General features: G+C 34.1%; 2 protein-coding genes across 11 annotated transcripts in view; both read right to left on the bottom strand.

The window, feature by feature from the left end:
- Window positions 1–15279, bottom strand: part of LOC113500255 (liprin-alpha-1) — a 139211-nt gene extending 123932 nt beyond the window's left edge. For all 10 annotated transcript variants that reach the window (XM_026880961.1, XM_026880962.1, XM_026880964.1 and 7 more), the window contains exon 1: window positions 14739–15279. In XM_026880961.1, the coding sequence (XP_026736762.1) occupies window positions 14739–14987 (249 nt within the window). In that variant the 5' untranslated portion in view covers window positions 14988–15279. The remainder of the gene's footprint in view (window positions 1–14738) is intronic.
- The window catches only part of LOC113500262 (thymosin beta), a 292534-nt gene that overhangs the window by 185003 nt on the left and 91361 nt on the right, over window positions 1–16170 (bottom strand). The window lies entirely within an intron of this gene.

Here is a 16170-nt window from a genome sequence, read left to right as displayed (position 1 = left end):
ACCTCCGAGAAATTCCTCGCAAATCGCTTTAAACTTACTTATAGTATATTTTTATAATCAATAGGCTTAGTAAATAGGGAAGATGTCTAAAACTCTTTTATAATCGGTTTAGTGATATAAAGGGATGAGAAATAGGCGAAATATATTAAGGAGATATCAAATATAATTTACTGGCTCACGATTACCCAACACCTGTGATTATACTCCGAAATCATCTAAGGTCTACAACAAACGCACATTTAAATTCATTTTAAAAGGTCGTTTAGAAAGTAGAAATAAACACACAAATATTGGGTACCATCAAGAATCTCCGCAATTTTTCATACTGAGCTTATAACAAAAACTTTTGAATCTGACAAAAGCCTCCCAATTATAGCGGGCCATTTTATAAAACGGATGACAGATGAAGGCTCTGCCCTCCCTATCAATTACATTTGGTGTGAACACTGCATAAGGCTCCCTTCAACGATCTAATTAGTCAAGAAAATCTTTGGAGTGAGTCTGAGGATTTTATATTGGTGGAAAATTCAAAACATTTCATAGGTATTTTTGGTCTCATAGACGTTTTATTCCACCGATAACAATTTGCTATTATCACAGTAATTTTTAACATTAATATTTTTTAATATTAATAGATTATTGTGACAAAATGTTTTAATATTGAACGATTTGTAAAAAGGGTGGGTCGGTTTTTTTCGGTTATTTGTATTAATGGAAACGACTGTATAGATTAGTCCGAATAGTTTAATTATTATGGAGCGTGATTATGTTACTGCATACGAAAGCTTGCCATTAGGTTACCTTCGAAAACCCACGCGTCAATGAAGAATAAGTTCGAAATATTAGCAACATCTTAAAACGATCTACAACACGGTTTTTGCACGACTACCGTCTATTCGTATCTTTTAACAGGGAAAAAGCTTCGACATAGCTACCTAAAACGTTAGTACACACGAACAATAAAAAACATGTTTACGAAGGGCAAAAAACTGTACGCTTACGGAAAACGTCTGACGTCCCTCGACCAGCGAAATGTTTATTCTTCTTCAATACTATTCTAACATATGTAAATGCTGGCCTAAAAACGTGACTATTCCTATATTGTTCCAAAAGGAATTCTGTGTTTGTTTTATTTACGGCTTAAAGCATTTTTTTTTTTCTAGAAAATTATGCTAACATTCATCTATTCTTATCATAACTTACAGCACATCAAACAATTTGGATTCTTTTTTCCAAGCGTAATAGATTCTTACTAAGTTTCTACTCTGAAACAACGACCTAATTAGTGCACATTATAACCGTGATTAATTTACATTATCAGGACAGTGTAGATCAATACGTTTGGGCCTCATTAATGTACACATTAGCCCAAAATGATCAGCAAACGATGTTGTAGTGTTAGTGTTCTTTGACACACGTAAAGATAACCTAAACCTGAATTAAATAAAAGAACACGTTCATGTTTTTTTTTAGAGTAGGCGTTTAAAGAATACTTTGTGAAAACATGAAATTTAAATTCAACATAAAAATAAATTGAGCAATTGTATTTTATATCTAGAATTTCAACCAATTTGTTAAGATATGTTCTAAGCTGGATTCCAATACAAATTTTTAATTTCACAATGAGTTTGAGGCATACCAATAAATATCCATAACAGTGAAGTTTTAACTTTCAGTCAGAACGTAAACAGACAACTAGGACCTATTGTCCTTCTAAATTGGCAGATATCATCGATCTTCAATTGTTCGATAAAGAATGAAAGTTGTGTTTAATTGGGTAAAGTTAAAACCAATTGAATTTAATTGATGTTATTTAGTACTTGTAACAACAAAGTATTTAACTTAGTAACTTAACGTTGCTCAATTACCATCATGGCAACGGAATGACCTTTGCTCTTAACTTCGGAGGGCGAAAATAAAATTTATCTTACTTAATCTTTTTTTGTTATACAAGCAATATTACTTTCTGGCTTCAAAATGTTTATTAGAATTGTATACCTACGCTGTTATAACATTCATTATGTAACAAGAAGTGATCAGAAAAGTCCCACGTTGTGCGCCAAAAAAACGTCGGCATACTTTTGTTATTAAATAGGTCCTTAGTAAATACTTATTATTGAATGTTTATACTAATGAACCAACATTCTTTGACTATTACGTATAATAACAGAATATTGCGTGAAAAAATTCATGAGTCAAATTGGAATTTTCTAATTTTTTGAATCAATACTGGTTTGGGAATACACGAGTAGTAAGAGACGTTAGCTAAGGACAAAACGGCCTCAGTGGTCTTGCACCATCGGAGAAAACGGATATCTACTCACGATTTTATGTGTGTGATTGCAGCAATGACATACAATCGTAGTTTTAATGTAACAGGTGAATGGCGTGTCCGTTACAGTAATCTAATCCTAAGCTGATCGAACACAACCCGATAAGGATACCTTTTTTAATGAGTTCTTAATTAGAATCAATCAACACACAGTGAGCTAGCGATTATTTTTTTTGTATTTTGCATAAACCAATAGAAAAAAAATACAGCGACATTAGTTTCTTTCAAACATCATATTTATATGATGTAGTGTCTGTGGTGGAAAGTCATCTGTATGTTATCATGGCACATATATTTTGTTAAAATAGAAATAGGTGAACTATACACACGTACAGCTACTGGTAGCCTAGCATTTGAAAATAATGAAGAATAGATAGCTTCGACTCAATGACTTGTGAAACAAACGACTACGATTGAGGGTACAAAAAAGGTTGTTCCGAAAGTTTATCTGTGTAGCTCATAAAATATCTGCGGCAGACTACACGCTTGAAGTAGCAATTCCCTTCAGTGTCGTGTGTCATTACTTATGGTACACACGAGCGGATAATCAGTTACGTAATCAATACACGTCCTCCCGGGAGAGGCGTCGGACTCTGTATTGTAGACGGTTCGTTAAATCCTATGAAAAAAATAACTTTGGTTTATGAGGTATGTAAGCGACGTATATCAAAGAACTTGTAAGCACTAGTTTTCTCAGATATTGCGAATAAAATCTCTGTGAAATAAGAAAGCTGGTAAATCGAGTACGAAAGAGTTATCACATCAAACTATAATAAGATTTTTATACAACATGATTTATTTTGCGAAGCTAACAAAATATTATATCGAATATTCATAGATGGAAATCGATAAACAAGACTACATCCGAAAACCTTTTAGTATTGAACGAGCCAATGTCCATCTTTTAAAGATAATCGCTGAAGTAACTAGCACGCTAGTTTGCACACCAATTGAATCTCTGTAAGAGGGTTAATTTAATTATTTATATTAAAAAACCTTTTACAAGATTAACAACCTTATCAAAGTGAATTCAAGAAACGTCTGAAGATGGGTTCACCGACCGTCGACATTCCTAAGAACAAGATTCGTATAATACATCCATTCATCATCAGAACCATTACGACGCACAGAAAATTAACTCCACAAAACTTGCTGAGGCAATATGATCCTTTTCACAAAGAGTTTAGAATTACTTTTGATTCACATTTAAATTTGATTACTCTAACGACCTTGCCCCAATGCATTCAAGAAGCGATAATCGATATTTGATGTTGTTATGTATTAATATCAAACAATAAAATATTTACGTTATTTGTAGGCGTATAACAGTACCTACAGATAAAAGCTGAGGGACTGGTAGGGAACGAAGAGGAAATGAAGAAAACTGTAAGTCAGCGTATCAGATTCTTAAAATCAAAGTAATGAAATATAGAAACAAAACAGCAGATTATAAATTTTCTAGTAATATACAAAGTGGTACGTATGAAGAAACTAAGCAAACAGTATCAGGATTGCTCAGAAATAGAGATAATCCTGAAAATAGAAATAGATGCGGCCGAAGTTTATCTGGAAAACAAGCAATTACGACATGTGGTGGAGCGAAAGAGAAATTTACTCTTGCAAACATTGTATCGAGAATATGCTATTCTAGAATTAGATCGCAATGATTTCTTAAATAAATTAGTGATAAGTTATTACTATTTATTATTATAAAGCAAGTCAAATGACACGTGACCTCTATTGTCAACCTTTCAGCCTTTAGCTTTGTTAAAGATAAATTAAATTCTTTCGCATTTAATAATGTGTGTGTTCTATGAAGACGTATTACTCTATGTATATTATGCACATGAATTGTTTATTAAACCGAATAACACAGACTTATATTTGACAGCAAAAATATTCGACAATGGATTTTGCTTTTCTTTTAAATAAAATTAGACTGAATTAAAATAGACAGAGAAGAATAAAAGTGAATTAATATAAAGTCAAAAAATATAAAAATAGTGAAGAGAGAAGAGAAAGAGAAAAAAGAGAATTGAATAAAACGAGAATTAAATGTAGTATCGAAGTAATAAATAATCCTACCTGCCCAGCAGTACTGCGACAGATAGGCTGCGATAGGCTGAGTCGATAGACTGAATTAAGAAAAATAATTATCAATATTTATCCACTCATTGCTATGCGAATATACTAGGTAGGTACCTTAGCGAAAAATACAAAATTAATTACGATCCTAACTTGCGCAAATCTTTTGAAAATGCAAATTCATGACCTCGATGTTAATCTAATGCTCATTAATAAGATTGCGGAGGTATTTGAGCTCTGCCATTACCTAACACAACATGGCGTAGCGACTGAAACGCGTAACAATATCCGAGTGAACGTTTGTATGAAAGGGAACGCCCGTTGCGCACTGATTATCTGCTAGACACGGTTGGCTCAAGGATTAGGCGACGGAGTCTTGCTGGACACTGTGTTCAATTTATTATGCAATAAATAAAGATAGAGCTTAAATGTATTATTCAAATTAGCATTATGCAAAAGCAGCTGCGTTTAGAATAGGGCGTTAGTCAAAAAGAAAATACAGAATACAACTTTCATACGTTTCTACGCTAAAACATAATTTTCATAGCATCAAAGATATTAGAATCAATACTGTTCTCTACGTGATTTTACTATAAGAGTTTTAAGAGACGATTTGGTTCCGATCCAGAAAAACCTATGCGAAAGACATAAAAAAACACAAATCACAGCAGTAACACGGGCAGTCTAGACACTGGTTATGAAAGGAGCTGTCGCGTCCTGATTAGCTGTCGGCGGCGATGTCGTTTCCGCCAAACAATAGGCTACCAAATAGACATCGCAAAATGCGTCTAAAAGATTGAAAAAAAAAGATACAAGAACAGAAGAAGCAAAAAAGTTACTAAAATTAGTAATCAACCTTAATTTTACATGAATGCTGAAATCTTTTTGCACGACTTTCCACCACAACTTTCCATACACTCATCAATCGGTCCTCACTTCAACTTGGGCCTTAACTAGACGCAGATGACATGGGCGCAGTTAGGAATTTAGTACATGACACAGACCATTGTCATCTGGGTCGTGCGAAAACAAATATGTAGAACAATATGAATAGTAGGGATTTTTAAACAAATCTTAGACACATATTTTCATTTTTATAGATGAGAACAATTGTACAACAGTAGTTATTGCTAAATTTTGCACAAACAGCATTTCTGAATCTTACTTAACTACCTATTCATAATTTAAAGTCTTTGTGTGATTTTAAGTGGCGGGTATGATTAGTAGTATTTAAGAGACCAGAAGCATAGCAATTATGTGACGAAATTAAAGCTATCGTACCCACTTTACATCACGCTAATACTGCAAAAAATAATGACAGAATTTCACAACGCTAATAACATATTATGAGGTCCAGTGTGTTTTCTAAAATACTTATCCAACAATTACATCATGCATTCGCTCGATATCAAGCGTCCTGTTGAAGTGACCATTGTCCAGCCATGCGCATCTTCTCACGATCATAATAACATTTGTTTGCATTATCAACCGTGACGGCAGAGAACGACGTTTCACTGTTAGTCGCGACCACTAGTAAAAGCGTTTCTAATATCGTACTTTTTTGGTGGCAAAATTGCACTAAACTGTTTTGGGAAAGAAATGTGTTTAAAAAGTTGTTTTAACGTTTACAAGCTCTTCGTACGGTATCGAAATTAAAACTAAAGCATAACAGTAGCTGCGTCCAAAGATACAACACTTTTGGCATATAATGTCAAATAACTATCAAACGAGTCAAAACAAAACAACCTATTGGAGTAGACAGTAAATCCTCCACATTTTCCTCTAGACGACGACTAGGTTCTACTCAAGATAAACCAATAACTCGCAGTTTAGCGACATACGTTTAGATCCCGCTTTCAATAAACAGTCTGGAAATGGTCCGGAAATGGCAACATTTATTTTACAGCAGATATTTTTTTCTAGAATAAATACTAGTTGAGTAGCAATCGTTTTCAAGAACCAGGGAATGTTTTTGTCTGTCCGCTTCGAATTTTGGTGCACACTCATGGCGCACTAATTACGAGAATAGGTTCTTTAAACAGAACACTGCACGAATATTTGTTTAAGAGAAAATACCAATAAACTGATACATGTTACGTTTTTGAGAGTGAGATACACAAGTGAATTCCTAGAAAAGCAAATATATCTGCAATGTTTCATAATGTTTGATTATATAAATGGCACAGACACAGATGATATTGAGGCTTCCATGTAAAACATTTTTAGATATTCGTGTTGTTCGTGAAACACCTATAAGCATTTTTGGAGTTAGAAGTTATGCTGTCAAAATCGGCAAAAGTTAATATTAAAGCTTAATTTGCCTTCTAGGTCTCGATCCGCCACGAAGACAGTCTAGACGCCAGCAATCACATCCAGTCAGACATTATAACATTACACGATGACGTCATCAAAGCCGGATGTCACAACCATTACTTAACCGTGTCATTACGTGTTCTTATGTCAACGTCATTCGCGATAATGTTAAACTATTATTTGCAAATCAGGCGTCAAGAGTGGCGACAAGCTGCCGACATTGCTCCGCTCTTTTTATTTTGTGGTTGTATTGGATTAAATCCGAGTAAATAAAAATTATCTTTGTTACCAAAGCTATCGTAGATACCATTTTTGCCATTACATTAAAAATCAAACAAACATCCAACCAAAAAAAAAAAAACAAAACGCAATATGTTAAACTTTTCTGACATCGGAAACAAAAACCCGATGAATAACTTAATTGACAATGAATGGATGGACAACAAACTGCATGCGACGAAAAACTATGGTCTCAACCAAATGGAATTTTAATATTATCAAATCAATCCAAGTGTGAGGGATCATATTACTTTGTGATTTGGATTTACAATAAAACAATTAAATGACGAGGTTTTATATGAAATATTAAAACATTTTATCCGAATAAGGTTTGACTGTAAGTATAAAAATGGAAAGATGAATTTACTGACACATTTCGAGATGTTGAACAGAAAATCTAGGTCAAGAGTAAGAAAATCATCCATTACGGTCAGTGCACCTCAGGGAAGCAGGCGTGAGAAAACGTATAATTTTAAGAGATACAGAACACGAAAATACTTGAGAGCAAGAGAACATGACAAACAATTCTATCCAAATGTCGTCAATAAACATTCCTCGTCGAATAAAACAGTTTGGCGGATTCTTCACAGCTTTATGTCGTTTACGCTATTCTGACTGGCTGACAGCCAACTGGGATGTTCTCATATCGACACAGCATAGGCGGTGTTTATTAGATGTCCAAAATAAATTAAATTGCGATCATGACATTATTCAAGGACGGGGATCGGGAGATCAACGTCCGCTGCAATATAAAATAGGATTCTGTCAAGTCATTTGACACATCGTTATTGCTCCGTTGATGAGTCTACTTGTTTTGCTGCAGCTTCTAAGAAATAGGCAAAATGGTGGTCTATGTCGCTACCTACCTGATCGAGGAAAATAACTATAGAATTACATAACGTAGAAGATGTTAGTATAGGTACATTAAACTGTGATCATGCAAATAGCACCGGTTTCTAAACGAGGCATGTCGTCAAGATGTGCAGCCGATGTTATATTTAGAAATTGCTGCCATCTTCGATGAAAAATATTGCCAAGCAAGATGCTAACGCGATAAAACCATACTTGTTGGTTATTGTTTATTAGATTTAAAACCGCTTTGAAGTCTCGCGTTGCGATCGACTTTTTTGTTATAACTGTTAGACTCGTTCTCTGTGTTACTATGTGCTTATAACAAATCAAATTAGTTAAGAAACTTGCATAAAGTTTTCAATATCTTCTAATTGCAATTTAGCAATACATATTAGACTGCTGTGAGTACAAAAGAAAATTTAATAACCATTCCAAACAAAATGTCAGCAAGGAATAAGCATTGTGTTGTGTTCTAACGAGCGACTACCCTCCTATGTTTACAGTAACTTAGTATATTACATTCAAACCAACAGGGATGAAACATGTTGGAACACGGGAATTTTATCATTGACCTTACATCGCAAGCGTTGGAGGCTGACGTTTGTTTACATTAGGCGTTACGTCAGTACAGACGATTACACGGGCTCACGTGTAAACAATTGTGTAATTTTTACATAAATTAGTTGACTCGCATATTTGAGACGTTACGAAACGCAAACCTAATTAGAGATGCGATGGTAATATTGGATCGGGTGAAACTAATGTGTTGGAGATCTTAAACCGTAAATTGTAGTAGTGCGTGATGCCTGTTTTCAATATAAAAATCTCTTTCAGATCGTAAAAATAAAATACGGCTCATTAAATGCGTGGAAAGATGGATGATGGTATAACTACAGATTTAGGTGCTTATATTCAACATTTAGGGGTTATATGGATAACAAAAAACCGAGATAAATTTTGATGATCAGACAGTAAAACTTTGTTACAAACTTATTTCCCTCATCCGACTATACAGTAGATAGATCACTTAAGAGACCAAATTTTGCCAATAGCTATTCCGCATTATCATTTAACGCCTACTACATTCATTGTATACCGTGGTGAGGTTAGAACTACACCAACATACCGAACACAAGAATGTTATCTCAGATCTTTCTTGGTTCAGTGTCGAGTCGCGACAAGTACGCTGCACGATCAACAGATGTGTGCCGAACAGATGTTTGGGTCGTTTCGTGTGATTTGAGTCTGCAATGTCAACCAGACGCATTTAAAGCTAATGTGCAACTGTATTTATGGCATTTCAATATATGTGGTCCATAGTAAAAGTTCGGTGTTTTGTATAGACACTAATAATTTTTTTTCTAGAGTAACATACTGTTTACTTAAAGCAAAGCCTCACAGCAACTAAAATTATTTATTTATTTAAAACCTATTTCATTTAAATTAAAACAGTACATGTAGAATTATATTGCCATTAAAATATCTACTTAATTGAAATATAATTTGCTCTTTTTGCAATCATACATTTCGTTTATATTACAGTTCAAGTTTTAAAAACTAATTAAGGTAAACAACCGGCCAGTTGTCGGCTGTATAATTATTTCTAAACCACAAATTATTAAACAGCAACGGTACTAGAGCTTCAAATTAATTTAAAAGTAACTGGACGTTCATGAAAGTTTATAGGCATCTAATTGACATCTGTCTAGTTGACCTAAAACCTTACTATATTGACCAGTACATTTCTTAAACAAATAGAATAAAAAACATAAGTAGGTCCAGAATTTCCAAATCAAGGTTCCATTAATAATGCAATTAATTAATCGATAGCCTAATCCTCTGACATAGAGAAGACACGACCGTCTGAGACAGTACACTTTGTTCAGCTTACAAACGGTGCGACATCTTGACAGGCGACAAAATGTGTGAGAACGTTAGAGCGTTGACAGTGACAAGACATCAGGACTTTGATACCAAAAGTTTGGTGGTATGGAAGAAGATGTTCGAGTTCGGTATACCTATTAGAAAAGTTCAACCTCAGTAGTATACTTTCTTGGTTTTTTTTTGACGAATTGTAGAGAAAATACTTAGTATCACATTTAAGCTAACATAAGATGGGCGATTTGCCCGTCTTAACAATCCTGAGGTAATCCGGAATAAAGAATACAGATTCTTTAGATGAAATGTTTCAAAATCATGGAAGACATATTTCTACGTCAATAAACGACATGATACCTAAAAGAACTGAAATTGATCGATGACTAAACTTTTAACCCTGACGTTATGTAGGTACGCATAAAGATAATACAAATGATCAAAAACCAAACTAATAGCTAACGAAACACATTAGTTGAAAATCAGTATAATATAATGTGATCTAAATATAGCAGGGGCATTAGAAGTTCATTGATATTTCGAGCGGGCCACGTTGGCAACCAAAATAGACAGTTCCGGAAATGTGTAGTGGCATTCTAGGAAGACATTGATTACGAATGGGGAATGCAGGGGACGGCCGCGATCTGGCTGCGCGGGATGCCTTCACGAACAGTCATCGGACAGATCACACTGGTAGGTAACTTCGGTGAATAGCGACTCAGATCATCTCGTGACAATGCAGATTGCTTGTCGATGATCTGTTTAACACTTTTTGTACTACATTACTCTACTTTCTTATCAGACTAACAATATTTGCTGGCGTTAATCATGACAGTTTTTTGTTAAAAGCGTCTAGAACCAAGCCATCTTTTTTGGATTTCATGAGAACTAGGCTCTTTGATATTGTACAGAATGTAAACAAACACTTATGCCTTTAGAATGCGTAAGCCCAAGGGACACGAACACCTATACGTTGACCTTAAAAAAGAACATCAATAAAATGTATTCCCACGTAAAACTACATGACGTAGGTATTATAATTAATTCTTTCATCAAAACTATTAAAACAATGTTCTGACATTTCTGTGTCTTAAGTCTCAGGAATCGCCCGCAGTAACATGGTTACTAAGAGTGGGTGGCTTGGGTAGCACAATGTCTCGTAAAATGTTCCTACAGCATGTCTAATTACTGAGCATGAGAAGACGACATGCTATGTTACGGTTCAGGTTATACAACGAGAACTCACAGGAACACATTCATTATTCACTAATCGTCCAAAAATACTTAAAAACTCTTATTACTTTTGCTGAAACTACGCTCATTATCATAAATATCTTAATTAAACAAAACTGCTTTTGTGCCCGGTACTTAAAACCTTTTTACACAATTCCAAAGTTAATAACACTCAATTTTGAAGACCCTCACGACGTCCCAACATTCTCCGCTTAAAAATTCCACCGAATTACTTTCAGGTACCTAAAGGGTTGCTAATTCATGCGAAATCGCTGACAATCCAGCCTAATTGCGCGTCGGATACAATAATAAATCACAACGAGGAAACCTCTAGTCATTCCCGAAGCAAATTACTTGGTCCAAACCCAACACAATTATTTCGTTGAATATAAAACTACTAGCATTTGTCATGTCTGTTAAGAGCAACGCATCATTCGGGAGTCTAAAATGTATAACATAAAATTCGTATAATTATACCAAATACTTCAAAGAACTTTAATTTAAAAACGCAACACCAAATAACAACTGAAAAGAGTTTTGTTTTGGTTGCGGTTCTTCTCACGTGGGGTCGGGCAAATAGTTTCAGATTCAGACCAAAACGGCCCACAATCGGCACGTGAATTCGGTCAAAGCTCATGAATAAGGGCCCGTGTTGAGTCCACAACTTTACGAGGAAAATCCACGAAACAGACATTCGTGTGTGAAGCCAATAAAACTTTGTTAGATTTCAAATTAGTTTTGAGTTATAATATTTTAAAATCCGGTAGGTGCAATATCATTCTCACTGGTTCTCTTTAAAATCTGGACGTCGCAACCACTTATTTAACAAAGGGCCTTTGTAGACCGTGTGTGTTATCGTGGTGATTGGATATGACATTGACGTGAGAGCAAAGAAAAATATCCAACGCGACCCAAGCTCGTATGAGTTGGTTTTGGCTTTGACACGATAAAAAGTGGTTAACACTGTTTTTAAATGGCGTATTTACCAAATGTCACTCTACCTCAATTTTCGCCTTATCGTAGAAGACTTGCGATGTTTTAAAATAAAGATAAAGGGCATAGGGCCGCACCTCCCGTAACATGCACTCTTCAGTACATTCACTATTGGCAGTGGTAAAAGCTATTGATATTTTTGCGTGGATCAATACAATCATTTTAACAGACCATTTACTGCGCCTTTGCTGTTTATTGAACGTAGGCTCAAGGAATAACAATATAATATCAAGGATCGTGCTTAATTTGTATTGAAATTGAATCAAAACAAACAGATGCAAATCTCAACAAATGTTAAAGGGAAACGTGGGCGAGGAACAATGTTTTTGGATTTGTTTACGTCATGCTCGTAATAATGTTTTACGATTTAAGGCATATTGATTTTAAACATTTTATGTGGAACAAATTAGAATATCCGTTTCATAGAGTAATAGCTACCTGTTACCGGATGATAGAGCTCAAAGAATGTAATACAATATGATGATAACAACAAGAGATTACCAATTCTGCGAACTTTTTAGGTTACAACAAACGTAATCTGAAATTGATGAGTAAGCAAATAATAGTTTGTACAAGAATAGAAATATTATCTTTTTTGAGTCTTATAGATGAGATAATGCGGCGATTTTTCCTTTTAACCAATTTGTACCCACGCCTAAACCGGGCTCATCGTCAGGATCGTGCGAACTTTGGCTTTTTCGAGCTTTCCCGCCCACTGCGGGTCAGAAATAAAAGATAAGATTTAATAAGTAGCGCGTCACTTCGCCTTACGATGCCCCGTCTTGAAGTATAAATACATTATGTACCCAAGAAGCATAAATCAAATTATGAAGAACTTTCTTAAAACATTGATATTTAATAAGTATCGTTCTCAGGAATATTCATTAAAGGTATGTACCATATCAAATACTATGTCGAAACTTAGTGCAGCAGTTAAATAATGATACCATTGCATTGAAACAAATTCTTCTTTAATTTTGAGGTCTGACAAACATTAATTTATTATTAAGTAGGACTGAGGCGAATTTATTTCATGTTAAGGTTTAACATGAGCATATTATATTACCAGATAATACATGGTCTAATCAATACCAAATTCAGTGCATCAGCATCAAGAAAGTTTGAATTAAGAGAAGTATTCATACAAATAAGGAACAAAACATAAAATTATTTTAAGTAATTCATTGCAAGCAAAGTCAGTATTGCTACAATTAATTCTTTATTTAATAACTAATTTCATGTCAAAGGCCAAGATGCTTTTTAATTCAGACTAAGTATGAACAATGACTTTACATTAGACCATTAAATATTATTTTATATTGAGGTAGGTAAGGAATAAAACATAATAAGTTTTACTGAGCTTTCTAGCTTTCCACATACACATTAGGTGTGTTGACATTCTCTTATTTTTAATCACATTCAGCCAATAATTGCCACCAGCCAGGCTGTGGTGACTATGGCGAGATGACATTGATGATGCAATTGTTAAAGTCTGGCTTAGGACTGAAAGAAACCTAATGAAGTTACAAAACTAATCAAATAAAACATGGAATTAGTTTTTTAAGATGATACTACCATACTTTATTACCGATATAAGAGTAGAGTAGTATTAATAGTAAAAATAGAAGTAAAGACTAGATGAAAGTTTAATTCTATTAATCATTAATAACTGTTACAATAAACCCAAGATACAAGCAATGCATAGACATTATTCTTAATACCTACTGAAGAATAGACTGCTGAATAAATTAATAAAACTGAAAGAATGAGAAAGGGGACACATTATCTTGTTTTCAATTCAAATAGTTTAAATATTTTCTAAGTATTTTATTGCTAGAATAATATAAGAACACAGCATGAGGCTTCAAAAGCAATAATTCATAATAGTAATGAGCATTCATTTAATTTTGTTCCATTGACTGAGCATTATAGCTGCGTCTCCTTGACACGCTCTGTTCAGAACAATATTCATTGTTACAATGCATTCAGTATTATTTAAGATAAAGAACCGTCTAGATTTACTATTGGCTACTAAATACTAGTCTCTTGATGTTTTTATTGATTATTAAAACTAATGAAACTAAGCAAGGAGGTTTAAACTAGTACATTCTTCAAAAAAAGAGGTTTACATAGTTCAGTTATACTGTTACAGACAAAAATAATATTTAAAGGAATGATTAATCAATAATGGTTTACAAACCTAAATTTACATAACTGTGATAATAAATGATAAACAATGAAGTGACAAGATCTCTTTGAAAAATCAATATTTACAACTATTACCACAGATATTTACTGAAGCTGCTACTTTTGATAATAGTAAAACTCAAGGAAAACTATTGTTATCTACACAGTATAGAGGTAACCAGTGTACTAATTAAGCATTCATATTCTAAATAGTTATACAATCTAATCACATACCCCAATCATTGTTATGGCAGAAATTAACAAATAACAATAGAACATCAATTGTATAATAGTCTGGGGCAAGCACCAATGCCAGGTTCAAACTGATTACACAATTGACTAATTACTGTCTGATTGACTGCCCAATAAATATTCATAATTGTTAAATACATTTAAATAGCAACTAAATGCATGTTTGAAAAATATACATGTATGAAAAAGGGTTACAAAACAGACCATAATAACTGTTCCATGAACTTCACAATAGAGCCAGGCATGTCTACACTAAGAACCGTTGTACAGCACTGCCTGCAATATAAATAATATCCGCTTTTACATAAGCACAAGCATTAGCATGCAAGTCACTGACCTGAGGCAAATTGGCGGCGATCTGTCTGTGCAGCGAGTCCCGCTCCTTCTCCACCTCCTTGAGGCGCAGCTCCGAGTCTCCCAGCCGCTCCTGCGTCTCCCGCAGGCTCTCGACCAGCTTATCTCGCTCATCGAGCATAGAAACCATCAACTGCTCGAAATTCGCATCCTCGCCGGATAACTGCGAACTCCTTTGACTGATACTGTCCTCCGATATAGTGGGCATCACGTCGCACATCATATTCCACATTTTAATTTAACATCAAACCAGAATACTTATCGTACACGACACACCGAAAAACACAATTTCGATCACCGTTTTATTACATATGTCCCGGCACAAATGTTACCTAAAACTAGCGCACTTAACGCGAAGAAGTTGTTTCACATCGTCAGAACATTCGTATAAGACATTAGTCAATAATTCGGGAGACATTCTAGTTCGATATTTAGAAAGACACACCTAAAAATCGTAATCCTACTATTCCATACTATCATGGCTCAAGCGGCATGTCTGCCATCTTGGAATGGAACGTCAATCAGATCAAAGAGTAGTACAAAAGACGCGTTCTGTGCGTAGACGAGACAAGTCACTGAACTCTTTAATATTTAAAATTTTGCTTTGTTTTCAACCTTATAAATATTGTGGTGGAAATGTAATGATATTATTTTAGTGATGTTTTTTTATAAATAATTAAACTATAAAAACATTGTGAGAGGAAAATAAATTTTAAGTTGATGGAAAAGCGACAAGTCAGGAGCGTCAAAAAAGTGTGCATAAAAATAGGAAAGCTAAAAAAAAAACTAAAAGCGTTTTAAAAATGTGAGATGAATATTATAAAAAATATGGAGAAATATTTTAACAGAGGATTCGATATTATGCTTGTGGTCGAAAACTATTGCTATGTCCATTCTCACAGTTTTAGTCTTTGGCACATTTTACGCGTAGTGTCGGCAGAGGTCGTTACGGTACACATGAATGAAGTTTACGAAGCAAGTTATGGATCAAATATTTTTTTTATGAACTATTTTTATTGTCATTCTACACTTTACTAAAGCTTTCTAATAGTTTAAATTATTTAGTTTTTAATTTACATTAAAGTCAGTAAACGTTTCTTATAATATTAAATGCCAAGTATCCAAAGCATAGAATAAAATAACCCGGATTCTGTTGCAGTCGGTCAAAAATAAAATCATTTACCTGCTTAGCGCCGAATTAAGAGGAATTTTGTATTCTTTTTACTAATATTAATTTATTAGTTATTTTTTACAGTAACAGCGTGTGGTAGGTTATAAAATTTAATTAATATTAGGTTATCGATTGTTGGGCATAAGGTATTTAAAAAATATTTTATGGCTTTTTAAACGGTTCCCGAGAATTAACTATAAATAAATAACTGTAACATATTTTATTCTTCTGACAAGTTGCTTTG

Source organism: Trichoplusia ni, chromosome 13, assembly GCF_003590095.1.
Source record: "Trichoplusia ni isolate ovarian cell line Hi5 chromosome 13, tn1, whole genome shotgun sequence".
In the NCBI taxonomy this organism is placed as follows: Eukaryota; Metazoa; Arthropoda; class Insecta; order Lepidoptera; family Noctuidae; genus Trichoplusia; species Trichoplusia ni.
Note: the sequence above shows the minus strand (reverse complement) of the source record. Positions and strands in the feature narration are given on the sequence as shown.